At 47.7% G+C, this 14,559-nt stretch overlaps 1 protein-coding gene across 1 annotated transcript in view; it reads right to left on the reverse strand.

Moving 5' to 3' along the window:
* LOC124787899 (BTB/POZ domain-containing protein KCTD9) overlaps window positions 1–14,559 on the reverse strand; it is a 48,062-nt gene that overhangs the window by 13,715 nt on the left and 19,788 nt on the right. The window contains exons 6-7 of the mRNA XM_047254880.1: window positions 3,528–3,723; window positions 3,249–3,382 (exon numbers count right to left, since the gene is read on the reverse strand). Of these exons, the coding sequence (XP_047110836.1) occupies window positions 3,249–3,382; window positions 3,528–3,723 (330 nt within the window). The remainder of the gene's footprint in view (window positions 1–3,248; window positions 3,383–3,527; window positions 3,724–14,559) is intronic.

Genomic DNA, 14,559 nt, shown 5'->3' on the forward strand with positions numbered 1-14,559 from the left:
ACACCTGAAAGCTCATTCCCACACTCCAGCTGATTTTCAATTATTGAAAGTGGTTGCTTGGGCTGATGGTGATGGGGAGGGGGAGGGCAGGAGAGACAAAGCAAGGTGGGGGTAGCTGAATAGGGTGAGGCTGATCTTTCAACAGATGCATAGCGAGACAAAAGGAGTTCAGACAATAGAGCATATAAAGGGTATACGGACAGGGGGAGAGAGGGAGGGGAGTGAGGGGGTAAAGAAGAGGAAGGGGAGATGATGGTGACTGGGAGGGGGAGAAAAAGAGAGAATAGTGAAGAAATGGGAGGGGGGAGAGATTTGCCCACTTGGGAGGGCAGGGGGGGGGGGGGGGGGGTGTAGATGATGAGTGGTGGGAAAAGGAGGCATACAATTTGTACAGGGACATTGTACAAAAGAGGGAAGGGAACCGGCATGATAAGGCAGTGGGAAACAGGTTAGCGGAAGTTCAGGCCAGGGGGTTGTGAGGGCACACAGATTATACTGGAAAGTCAATGTCCACCTGTGTAGTTCAGAGAAACTATTGCTGGAGGGGAGTATCCAAATGACTTGCATAGTGAAAAAGCTGTTGCAGTCATCAATGCTGTTATGCAGAGCAGGTTCAGCAACTGGATGGTCAAGTTTGCGGTCTGCCACTGTTTGGCAGTGGCCAATCATGTGAGGAGACAGTTGTTTATCATGCCCACACAGGATGCTGCACAGTAACTTTTGTTAATTGGTATATCACATGGCTGCTTTCACGAATGATCCTGCCTTTTGTGCGGTAGGAAATGCCTGTCACTGGATGGTTGTAGGAGGTGGTGGGTGTGTATATGGGACAAGTACCTGGGCCAACTGCAAGAGAGTGAATGACTCATGGAATGCATGATTGGAAAAGGGATGGACAAGGATACTCTGAAGCTGGGTGGGAGGTGAAACACTACTTCAGGTGATGGGGGTCAGATTCTAGGTACAATTTCCCTCATCTCAGGTCACAACAAGAGGTAATTGAAGCTCTGATGGAGGATATGTTTGAGCTTTTCAAGGCCAGGGTAATAATACTTTCTGATCGGAGAAGGTTTACTGGTATCAGAGGAGGAGATAGCATGGGTGATATGTTTATGAATGAGCTGAATATATAATGTCTGTCAAATAGGATGTCAGTCAAATGCCTTGGTAAGGTTATTGGTATATTTCAACACCACCTGCTTTCCACTGCAGATGCGGCATCCACAAGTGGCAATGCTGTAAAGGTGAAACTTTTTGGCATGGAATGGGTGACAACTGTCAAAGTGGAAGTCCTGTCAGTGCCTGGTGTGTTTGATATCAACACTCTATCCACGAAACCACCTGAAAGGTGGAGATCAGAATCTAGGAAGTGCTGCTGATTGAGCTTGTTGAGTTAAGAAGGGCCAGATGAAGTGGATTTGGGATTAAGTGTTGAGATTATGGAGGAAAAAGCAAAGATTGTCCTTGCCATGAATACAGATCTTGAAAATGTCAACAATGAATCTGAACCCAACAAGAGGTTTTAGCTGTTGACTGGACAGGTAGGATTTCTCCAAACGGCTCGTAATTAAGTTTGGCTAGGATGATGCCATGTGGGTACTCATATAGTGTTCTACCATCCATCTTATCTGATGTCCAACCATATTCTACTGTTCACTCACATGAACATCCATTGCCAAACTGAAAACTGCACAAACTGACAAACTGCAATTTGACTATTATGCTGAGCACCACAACATTAATGAGTTCTAACAGCAGCTTCACTACGTGAGCCATTTGGATACTCCCTTCCAGCAACAGTTTCTCTGAACTACACAGGCGGGACTTTTCTTTCAACATATCCTGTGGTCCCACAATCTCCCTTGCCTAAACCTCTGTTAACCCGTTTCCTACTGCCTCATTTGAGCTATTCCCTTTTCTCCTCTGTCCGCAGTGCTCCTTCCTGCGAGATCGTGTGCTGCCTTCTCACAAAATTCTAACTCACACCCCTCTCCAAGCCTCCCCCCCCCTCCTCATGTGAGCGCTCTCCCCCCCCCCCCTCTCTCTCTCTCTCTCTCTCTCTCTCTCTCTCTCTCTCTCTCTCTCTCTCTCTTTCTTTCTCTGTCTGTCTCTGTATACAACCCCCTTCTCTCTCACACCCCCCATCTCCCTCTATCTCCTCCTGGTCTTCCCCTCGAGCCCTTCTCTCTATTTCTCTTGTATGGTCTACCCTCTGAACTCCTTTCATCTTGCTGTGCAGCTGCTGAGTCATCAGTTGAAAGACATGCCTCACTCTATCCAACTACTCCTTCCTTACCTCATGCAGCCATCCATATCCCCTTCACACCTCCATCAGCCCAACCAACAACTTTCAATAATCAATCAGTCAGTCTCACCAAAGCCATCAGCATGGAAGTTTGGGTGTATGTGATTGTGTGTGTGAATGTGCATACTTCTACTAGAGAAAGAGCAAGAATTCGAAAGCTAGTGTGAATGTTTTCTGTGCTCCACATGTCAGTATGTTGTGAGAGTGGTTGCCTTTCACTTACATTATGCATTATTATGGCCAGGAATTTTATTGATCTGCCAACACACACACACACACACACACACACACACACACACACAAATCTTCTATTGACCACCTTATTGAATCCCTGTCATATTCTAGAGAAGTTGCACCTGAGTTACCTCCTCCCTTAATCATCATACACAAGAGATTCTAAAAAAATAAAAAAAGGTGGCTAGTGTATAGTGCCATACATCTTCAAAAGGTTAGTAAAAGTGAGTCACGAAACTACCATACCATATCATTGATATATGTGGAATCTCAAAACATATTCTGCACTCAAATATAATTAGGCATTTTGGAAATAATGACCTCTGACATTCCAACCACAATGGATTTCAGAAATCAGTTGTGCAAAGCCCAGCAAACTCTCATTTTTCTCACACAACATCCTGAAAACTTTTGTCCAATGCAATCACTTGAACTCAGTATTTCTTGCCATTTTTATTTTATATTAGCAACTCGTTACAGCTTAGCACAGGTAGCACTGCGTAGCTACAGCTGGGTGCTACAGCTTTCTCATGAATCAGTCTAGCTACCAGTGAAAACCACATCAAAATCCCTACAGTAGTTCCTTAAATTGGCCTGAACACAGAGACAGGAACTGTGGTGGGGGCTTCGATTTGTGTGTGTATATTACTGTGTGTGCATACATGTGCCAAAGTGACGGTGCATATCATAATGTCTATTGTGTACCAACCTCTAGATCAGCTCCAGCAAGCACAGCAGCTCGTAAGTCACAGTTTTGTAGATTGGCATTTTTTAAGGTGGCCACTCTCAGGTTTACACCAGCCATATTACTACCCTCTAGGATGGCTCCTTTTAGATTGACTCCTGGAAAGATTGAAAAAATGAAGAAAACAAAATATATCAATTACCTCAGCAGAAAGATGGTGTGTCACTAATTGTCAAAGTTATGTTGCTGTGATTAAAGGAAACTGGAATTTATATTCATAGGCAATATGTGAACATGACTTGCCCTCCATGTTGGCTCTGCTTCCAGCAGGGTCCTCAAAATTACATCCACGAAGACTTGCTCCCTCCAAATGGGCACACAGCATTTTGACACCAAGCAACTGAGCACCATCTAACTGAGCATGGCTGAGGTCTGCCCTCTCCATGCTACACCAGCTCAAATTTGCACCCAGCATCCGACAACCATGGAGGCATGCATACTATGGATGTAAAAACATTAAAATTACACTGATTATAAACATTTCTTTAAATAAGCTATAGGAATGATTAAAGTCTTCGGAAACACTTTTCCTTTCCCAGACAAAGTATTTTAACTACGAAGCCATCGATCACACTTCGCAAATTTAGAAAGTCACATGCCAACAACATTTGGCATTGTGCTATTATAGACTTTCCCCAACTCTCATTTACAACTTTTAAGTTTCTATTGATCTTATAGCTACATGCTATTCTGATAATATATATTCTAACAACAACCAAATAAATTAACTCATTTCTTAAAATTCTGTGAAGATATAATATTACAGCACAAAAATGTTCAGGATTATTTTATTATGACAATTACTATGTAAACATCTCTATTCATTATTATGTAAACATCTTTTTTCATTATGTAAGTCCATATTCTCACTCAGTTTCGTGCACTGCTGCGATTGAGCAATTGAAAGCATTAGATGTCCTTTTCCTAGCTCTTTTTTCAATTATCTCGTTAACAAAATTATTCAATCTGGGAACTGGTATACATGAATTTCATGCTTTCCTGTAGTTTCTTTCATAAAAAGTTAATTCCAACAGCAGCAAGGCAAAATCAATAATTTTAGTGCCCATCTGAACACATACTAATCTAGTTTCATCATGCAAAGTCTCAGCTGGTGATAAACTCTGTTACAAAGAACACATCATCAGCTCAAGTTTGCACACACAAATACAACTGAAAAAGTACCACTTCTAATGATAGTGGATGATGTTCCAAAAGGCAACAACGCTGTAGTCACAAAACATGCATGCAGCACTTACATCACATCCCTGTAGTATAGGGCGCAGTAATAATCTACACAGTAGAATCCAAAACTTACTCTCATTTGTTTTCTTTCTCTGTCATTTATGCTTCCTGTATATGCATTACTCACACAGTGCTGTACAATTTAAAGTTCTGCTGTCTCGACAACCAAACACGCTAAAGTCACTTACGTATGATGAATGAAAATGTCAATAGTTCGAAGTGCCATTCTTACACAAAATACATTTTCAGTGTTATTGTGTTCTGGTGCTCTGTTTCATGTCTATAGACTTGTTCCATCTGTCAGATCACAAAGAACATTTTTAAAACATTCACTGTCAGAGTGCACATGCTCTTTGTGCCCAGTAGCAAGTTCCAAGAGTTATATGTTAAGGTCTCCTACGTTTAGTTTTGGGGTAATCAGAAAGCATGTATGCTTTTGTTTGTATCAACGAAACATCTTTGAAATGGAAACAGAAAATTTGAGAAGCACAAACAATAAAGAAGTTGGAGAAGTTAAATGAGAAAACAACGTGAGTCTGGAAAATATTATAAAAGACAGTTCTTCCTCAACAGTATAGGGAGTCCTGCTGTAAATTTTTCAACATCTGATCCGAAGAATGGAATGACATCCACAATCCCAACAGGTGACGCCGGAAGTACAGCGGGACGACATATGGCTGAACTTCCAGCACTTATAGCACCACATCAGGGAAGGGATATGGCTTTACATCGCAGCAGTAGACCATCACCTTGACCTTCTCGGGTAGTGTGTCACCCTCAAAGGCCAAGATGAAGGCACCGGTGGCAACCTGATTATCTCTCAGAACATGGTGGACGCGCCAGATGAAATGGACACCTCGCCGCTCTAAACTGGCGCACAGCTCATCGTCAGACTGCAAAAAAAGGTCCCTGTGAATATGATACCCTGGATCATATTTAAGCTCTTATGGGGTGTGATGGAAACAAGAAACATCCCCAGCTTGTCACAGCAAGTAGTGCCTGTGTCTGGGCAAAGGCTGCTGTTTTGATCAAGAGTGACCCTGACCACATTTTGGACATACCCTCCACCTCCTCAAACTTGTCCTCTGAATGCTCCACAAAAAACTGAGGTTTCATTGACAAGAAAGATTCCCCATCAACTCTTGTACATACGAGGTACCGAGGTGAATAAGCTTCGCTGCCATCCTTAGCCTGGCGTTCCTCCCATGGTGTGGCCAGGGGGAGAATGATTTGGGGTCGTATTTCTTAGCATTGAAGTTAGACCTTGACTGCTTAGAGACTGCTGGTGTTTGACAACCAGCAAGAGATGACGTACTACATTTCATGGCATGTCATCCGCCCTGATGCCACCCACTCCGACCAGGGGCCCTCCACACAGGTGCCACCCTGCTGCAGCAAAGGCCACCTGGCAGGATGACCATTGCCTGGAGGTTGGTTGGTTGTTTGAGGTTAAAGGGACCAAACAGCAAGGTCATCAGTCCCTTGTTTCAAACAGACTCCATTCTGCTAACGGGACATCTCAGAAAAGTCAGAACAATAAAACGGAAAAAGGGGAAACGTAAAAGGGCAGTCACGTTGTCAATAGGAAAAACAAATGAGGGAAGTTGGCAAGAGAACGAACCCAACACTATGCTGAAGCAGCATAGGCAAGACCACCTGTGACTTAAAAGGTACAACTGCTATAATGCAGAAAGTACGTATGGGAATAGAAAAACTAACCAAGCCTTAAAAAGAAGAGGTAAAAACAGAGTAAAAGGGAAAGAAAAGAGGATTCCGGTCAGGGAGGTGAATCGGGAATCTCTGAACACTGCCTACAGTGGGAGACACCCAAACACTCACCGCCCTGCCCCAACACCAGAGGGAGATTAAAAACTTTAAAACTGAGAATAAAAACCACTCTCCCGGAGGAAACCTAGAACCAGAGAGACCATCCGGGAATCGTCAGCCAACATCAAAGGTAAAGTGTGGGGGAGTCTGTACTTAGCACGCAGAGCCAAAAGAAGGGGGCATTCAACCAAAATGTGGGCCACTGACTGGAAGGCTCCACAACCACATAGCGGGGGTGGCTCATCACGCAAAAGGAAACCATGGGTCAGCCTGGTATGGCCAATGCGGAGGCGACACAGTGTGGTCGAGTCCTTGCGGGAGAGGCGAAAGGAAGAATGCCATGGGCCTGGATTCACCTTAATGGCACGAAGTTTATTAGACAGTGGAGTAGCCTCCCAAGAATTGGCCCATGACTGTGCAAAGTGGGATTTGATGTGAAGCCGTAAATCCGCTGCAGGAGGGGTTACAGAAAACGGGGGGTAAGTAACTGCTCCCCCAGCCAAACGATCAGCGAGCTCATTACCCGGGATACCCACATGGCCCGGGACCCATAGGAAGTCAATGGAACAAGCAGCACGGTGAAGATCAGCGAGATGGTCATGGATGGCAGAGACCAAGGGGTGGCGCGAAAAACACCGGTCAATAGCAAGAAGGCCACTCATCGAGTCCGTACATAACAAAACGCGGTTTTGTTGGGATTGTTTAATAAAGGTAAGGGCCCGGGAAATTGCCATCAATTCCGCAGTAAACACCCCACATGAGGGTGGCAGTAGATGATTTTCCGTTCCAACAAAGGACGTGAAGGCATACCCAACATGATCAGCAGATTTAGAGCCATCAGTGTAAAAAACAACAGCATCCCGAAACTCCCATAAAATTTGGCAGAAAAAGGAACGGAACACCACCAGGGGGATGGAATCTTTCGGACCGCGGCGGAGATCCATCCGAATTCGAGGCCGAGGAACTAACCAAGGAGGGGTGGAGGGGAGGGAGCGAGGAAGACAGGACAAAGAAGGAAGCCGAAAATCACGGTTAAGAGACGCAAGGCGCAGTCCAACTGGTAAACCCGCCCGAGGGCGGGAGTCAGGCGGGCGACGTCCATGGTCTGGGAATAGGATAGAATAGGAAGGATGAGCGGGAGAAGAACGGATAGTAAGGGCATAAGACACCAGAAGCTGGGACCGCCGAACAGAAAGGGGGGGGATCCCAGCTTCAACCAGGAGACTATCAACAGGGCTAGTAGGGAAGGCACCGGTGGCCAAACGGATACCACGATGGTGGACCGGATCCAGCACGTGCAGCGTGGAAGGAGCAGCTGAACCATAAACTTGACAACCATAGTCCAAACGTGACAGAACTAGAGCACGATAAAGACGGAGGAGGAGGGAACGGTCCGCACCCCAAGAGGAGTGGGCAAGGAAGCAAAGGACATTGAGTTTACGGAAACATCCTACCTTCAGGAGTCTGATATGGGGCAGCCAAGTGAGCTTGTTGTCGAAAAGAAGACCTAGGAAACGAAACTGTGGAACCACAGGTAATCTTTGTGCAGCGAGATAGAGCTCTGGATCAGGGTGGACCGTAGTACGGCGACAGAAGTGGACCACCCGCGATTTTAAAGGAGAGAATTGAAACCCGTGTGAGAGGGTCCATGCAGAGGCACGCCGTATAGCCACCTGGAGCTGCCGTTCTGCAGATGGCATCGAGGAGGAACTAACCCAAATGCAGAAATCATCCACATACAGGGCAGGGGCGACCAAGGGACCGACAGAGGCCACAAGTCCATCGATAGCAATGAGGAAAAGAAGGACACTCAAGACAGAACCCTGTGGGATGCCCGTCTCCTGGGTCCGTGGAGAACTAAAAGCAGTACCAACTCGAACTCTGAATGACCGATGGATCAGGAACTGGCGGATAAAAATCGGGAGTGGGCCCCGAAGACCCCACTGATGAAGGGTTAGTAAGATGTGATGGCGCCAGGCCGTGTCATAGGCCTTGCGAAGGTCAAAAAACACTGCAACCAAATGGCGGCGCTGGGAAAAAGCCTGCCGAACTGCGGATTCCAAGCGAAGTAAATGATCGATTGGAGACCGTCCCTCTCGAAAGCCACACTGGTAAGGGGACAATAGATCCCGAGATTCAAGGACCCAAGTGAGCCGACGGGCTACCAGCCGTTCAAGTAACTTACAACCAACATTGGTCAAACTAATTGGCCGATAGCTGTCAACAGATAGGGGGTTCTGACCAGGCTTAAGGACAGGAACCACAATGCTATCCCTCCACTGAGAAGGGAAGTCACCCTGGAGCCAGATACGGTTGAACACCCGAAGAAGATGGTGCCGTTGTGGAGCACTGAGATGTTGAAGCAGCTGGTTATGAATGGAATCTGGGCCAGGGGCTGTATCGTGAGAAGAAGATAGAGCAGAAAGAAATTCCCATTCAGTGAAAGGTTTGTTGTAAGATTCTGACTCACAAGTGGTGAAACATAAGGTGACAGCTTCAGCCTGCTGTTTTTGATGAAGGAAAGCAGCTGGATAGGAGGCCGACGCTGATGCCACTGCAAAATGGGTCGCAAGATGTTCTGCGAGAACTAATGGGTCCGTACAAATGCCATCTGGGAGGTGAAGGCCTGGGAGGGTGGACTGCCGATGGCAACCTTGGAGAGAGCGAAGTGTAGCCCATACCCGTGACAGAGGGACAGTGGAACCAAGGGAAGAAACGAATCGTTCCCAACATATCCGCTTGCTCTGTTTGATTAAATAACGGGCTTTAGCGCGAAGGCGCTTAAAGGTAGAAAGGCTGGCTACAGATGGGTGCCTCTTAAAGTGTTGCAAAGCTCGACGGCGATCACGGATGGCAATGGCAATGGCCGTACTCCACCACGGGACTTGCCGACGACAAAATTGTCCAGATGAGCGCGGGACAGCAAGGTTAGCAGCGCGAACAATCGCGTCAGACACGTTACGTAGGACGTCATCAATACAACCCGACAAAGAGGGAGAAAACTCGACCTGTGCAGTATATAGAGGCCAATCGGCGCGGTGGAAAGACCAACGAGGTAACCTCTCCATCGGGGAGCTGGAAGGGAGCGTGATAATCAACGGGAAATGGTCACTATCACAAAGGTCGTCATGTGGCGACCAGTGTAATGAAGGGAGGAGAGAGGGAGAAGAAAGAGAAAGATCAATGGCAGAAAAGGTACCATGACCAGCACTGAAATGAGTAGGGGAGCCATCATTAAGAAGGCACAGGTCGTGGTCTGCAATAAATTGGTCTATAAGAAGACCTCGTCTAGATGGAAAGGCACTGCCCCACAAAAGATGATGAGCATTAAAATCCCCAAGGAGGAGGAAGGGAGGAGGAAGTTGCTGAAGAAGGGTGGTTAAGGCAGCAGGTGTAAGAGTCTTGTCAGGAGGGAGATAAAGATTGCATACTGTGACTGCAGAGTCTAAGTGGACCCTAACAGCAACCGCTTCCAATGTAGTTTGGAGAGGAATCCACGTGCTAGCAATGTCTGTACGGACCAACGTACAAACGCCACCAGAAGCCCGCAAGGGTCCGACCCGATTTCGACAGAAAACACGGAACCCACGGAGGGTCGGTGAGTGAGCATCAGTAAAATGAGATTCCTGGAGAACCACACAAGCTGCTGAGTAGGACGAAAGAAGGGATTTCAATTCCGGAAGGTGACGATAGTAGCCATTACAATTCCATTGGAGAACCACAGAACGATGGTTTAAATGAGGGCTGAACACGCTAAATCCAGTCATACCGCCGGGTCCCCACCCGTCACCGACAAGGAGGGGGCGACATCCATAAACGACAGGTCAGAATCCGGTTGTGAAGTCGGGGAAGGGACCTCCGGTGACACCAGAGGCTCTTTGTCCCGGGACTTATGTTTCTTCTTCTTTTCAGGCTGAGATCGAGGAGGGCTGTGTGGCATAATGGAGCCAGCTGCAGCAAGATCAGGAACAGAAAGAGACCGGGCGACCTGGGGGCCGATAGACCGCGGCTCTCGCAGTCGCCGCGCTGCAGCAGACCTTTGACCTGGAAGGTGCCGGGAAGGGGCATCCCGGGAGAGGCGCCCTTGACCGGCAGACGCCGAAGGAGTGGGACACTTCTCCGGCTGGGGAGGGGGAGCAGCGCCCAGAGGAGAAGGTGTGGGGGCCGCAGGGGAGGGGGGAAGGAGAGGGGTCCGGGATGGGGGTAAGGAAGGGGGAGGAAGGGATGAAGATGTAACCAAGGCATAACTAGATGTCATGGACACAGGGTGCAATCGTGCATATTTCTTACGGGCCTCTGTGTAGCTTAAACGATCAAGGGACTTATACTCCTGTATCTTTTTTTCTTTCTTATAGACTGGGCAATCTGCTGAACGTGGAGAATGACTACCATGACAATTTACACATACAGGAGGGGGAACACAGGGACTCCCCTCATGGAGTGGACGTCCACAGTCACCACAGAGAGGGTCCTGGGAACAGCGAGAAGACATGTGGCCAAAACGCAAGCACTTAAAACACCGCATAGGAGGTGGGATGTACGGCTTCACATCACAGCGATAGACCATAATCTTAACTTTCTCAGGAAGGGTATCCCCTTCAAAGGCCAGGATAAAGGCACCAGTATCAATACGATTATCTTTAGGACCCTTCTGAACACGCCGAACAAAGTGAACACCCCGCCGTCCGAGATTGTCCCGAAGTTCCTCATCAGTTTGAAGGATGAGGTCTCTGTGAAAAATCACACCTTGTACCATATTTAGAGACTGGTGAGGGGTAATGGACACGGGTATTGTGCCAAGATGGGTACAGGCACGAAGGGCCGCAGATTGGGCAGCCGAAGCAGTTTTTATCAGCAACGAACCTGACCGCATCTTGCTCAGGGAGTCCACTTCGCCGAACTTGTCTTCAATGTGTCCCACAAAGAATAAAGGTTTGACACTGGTGAAAGTATCTCCATCAGTCCTGGTGCAAACTAGATAACGGGGGAAAGGTTTTGCCCCTAGACGACGGGCCTGACCCTCCTCCCAGGGGGTAGCCACGGAAGGGAAGGCCGAAGGGGCAAGAGAAGCAGCACTTGAGGAATCAGTACCACGCAGAGAGACGGCCGCAGAAGAGCGGCCAGAGTTTTGGACCCGTATGCGTTTCATCTGCATAGCGTCCGCCCTGATACCACCCACTCCGATCAGGGGCTCTCCTCACGGGCGCCACCCAGCCACAGCAAGGGCCGTCTGGCACGGCGGCCATTGCCGGGAGTTCCGATGCTCCAGGATGACGAGCAACCACTCTAAGGCATGCATGAGGAGGTCACAGCTCAGGTATCAGAAGTGTGATCCCTGTGTGTTCAGGGGGCTCAACCAAAAGGGTACATAGCGACCCCACCACACGGGCTGGCTACCGTGCTGGCTATGCACCCTAGCATCAGACAACGACGTAAAAGAAAAGGTGGAATGTACTAGGAGGGCACACGTCAGAGACACTAGGTAAGGTGCTCTTCCCCAAATGGCTCACACTACGGAAGAGAAATTTTGGAATGGAGGTCAAACCCCAGAGGGGACCAAGGAATGCCAAAAGGAGGAGATGATTACGCAACAAAGCCGGAGTGTAAAACCAACAGAACCAGGAGGATAGCGGGGGCCAACATAAGCAAGGACACCAATAGAGGGAGAGGAGAGGGCGAGGGGAAAGGGGTATGGAGGGGAAAGGAGGGGAAGGGAAAGGAAATGCAGCCCGGGAGAGAAAGAAGGCTGCAATGGCTCGGGGCCCCGTGCTCGCCACGCACGTATCCACAAAAGAGTTGTGGACCCCCTGGGGGGCATTGCCTGGAGGCCCGATGCCCCAGGGTGACAGCCATCTTCTCCTCGGCATACGTGGGGAGTTAATGGCACAAGCGTCAGCAGAGCAATCTGTATGTGGTCATGGGGTACAACCAACAGGGTACATGGCGGCCTCACCACAATGGACTGGCTACCGTACTGGATATCAGGTGCAAACAAGCTAAGAAGTCCATTATCATTGCCAGCATGAAAGCGATACTGCACAGAGGGAGGAGGAAAAGGCACCCAGGAGAGTGACATTGCCCAACAGCTGGAGAATAAGCAGAAGTGCAGATCCACGTCGACAAAGGATGCGAGAGGTCTCAGCGCATGATGGACACTATGCACCATGTAAGGCACCCTTCCCCAATTGCCTCACTCTTCAGGAAAATTTTGAAAAATGGAGGTCAAACCCTACAGGGGATCATCACATTAAGGCTGAAATGCTGAAATGTGTGAGACACCTTTTAGTGGCCTCTTACAACAAGCGGGAATACCTCGGGCCTATTCTAACACCCAGACCCAAAGAGGACAACTGTATAAGAAACGGAAGCAAATACTGAATATTTTTTCCTTGAATTAAATTTTATTTTCACTAGTAAAGATTTAGAAGAGATGAGAAACTGTTTTGCAAAAATAAAAATTAGTGTCTCAGTATTAATGGCACTTAAAATGAAAGTTCTCTTATTGGCATTAGAACCCGTCACTTCCCTGGTGAGGCACATAGAATGTTTTTAACAAATTATTTATTTTCTAGGTAGTCTCATTAAGAGTTATGAAATGACCAGTATAATTCTGTCATATCAGAATGCTTTCTCAATTATTTTTTTTGGAAACAAGTAAGTTATGTACAGACACACTGTTATCTTGATTCTCATGACGTGTGTGAGATTTTAAGTACTTTAGGATTCAAGGAGACCACTCACTGAAATGCAGACCTGTTTTTGTCATCAATAGGCACACAAGGAGGCGGCTTTCAGAGTTATCCATTAACAAGCTAGAGTAAAATGTGTGCGCAGTCATGCTCCTGCCCCAACGTGGTGCCTGCTAGACCAACAATGCCATCGATATTTTGCAGGAAGTGGACTGATTGTGGTGGGAGTAGTGTCAGACGGGATGGACAGGGGGAGGGGGAGGCAGGGAAAGTGAACAGGGCATGGGTGGCTCAGAGGGAGGGGAGGTGGTCCGTTTGCCTTCTACAAATGCAGGAGGGAGCGGTGGCAGGTATACAGGTTGATACAATTGCAGCAGCCAGTGGGACGTGGCACACGCTGAAGGCGATGAAAATTGGAAGGGGGTGACAGAACAAAGGAAGAGCAAATTGTTGGGTGGAGGATGCGGGACAGTGGGTTACCTGAGACTGAGGCGAGGACGACTATGGGAGCCGAGTGTACGTTGTAAGAACAACTTCCATCTGCGTAGTTCAGAAGAGCTGGTGGTGGTCCTGGGTTGTGAAGCAGCCTTTGAAATTGAACATGTTGTGCTCAGCTGCATGTTGTGTCACCAAGTGGTCAACTTTGTTCTTGACAACAGTTTGGCAGTGGTCATGCCATCCTGGTGCACAGCTGATTGGTAACCTACGCCAACCAAAATAAAGGCTGTGCAGTGGTTGCAGCAGTGTTGGTATATGACATAGCTGCTTACGCAGGTGGCCTGGCCTCTGTTGGGGTAGGATAAACCTGTGATACGACTGGACTAGGAGGTGCTGGGTTGGTGGATTGGGGAGTCTTGCACCTTGGTCTGCCACAGGGATCATATCCCTGTGGCAAGGGGTTGATTGGTTGGTTTTGGGGTTGATGGGGGCTAAACATTAAGGTCATCAGTCCCCAGTTCCAAACAGGCATACTTGTAAAAGGCCTATACAGTAAAAGCGTAGCCTCTGCACCCAGAGGGAGGGAACACCAAGGGGTACAGAGCTAAAATGAACACCGCAGTAACACAAAATAGAGGACACTTAAAAGGAGCAGAGCAAATAGTTGACTTGAGTAAAACAGACTACAGTGGTTGATGGATCAGGTAAACGGTCAACCTCTCAACTACAAATGCAGAACCTCCAGCTGGAAAGCACTGATAGAGGTACCAACACAACTTGTTACCATAAAAGACACTATTTTGGTAGCCATGTCACAATTAAAAGTCGCTGGAGTGGGTGTAGCCTGAGAAATCATGTGAGAGCACCCACACTAGAGCAAGTGATAAAACCCAGCTGCACGGATAAAACGTAAAACTGAGTCAGCTATAGAGGCATCATCACCTAGAATTAAAGGAAGTGCAGCTGGTAAATTAAAGGACTGCTGCAAGGGGCCTAAAAGAGGGCAGTCCATCAGAAGATGGACCACTGTCAGCCCTGCATCACAGAGACACTGGGGCGGGTTCTCACTACAAAGGAGA

This window comes from Schistocerca piceifrons, chromosome 3, assembly GCF_021461385.2.
Source record: "Schistocerca piceifrons isolate TAMUIC-IGC-003096 chromosome 3, iqSchPice1.1, whole genome shotgun sequence".
Taxonomy (NCBI): Eukaryota; Metazoa; Arthropoda; class Insecta; order Orthoptera; family Acrididae; genus Schistocerca; species Schistocerca piceifrons.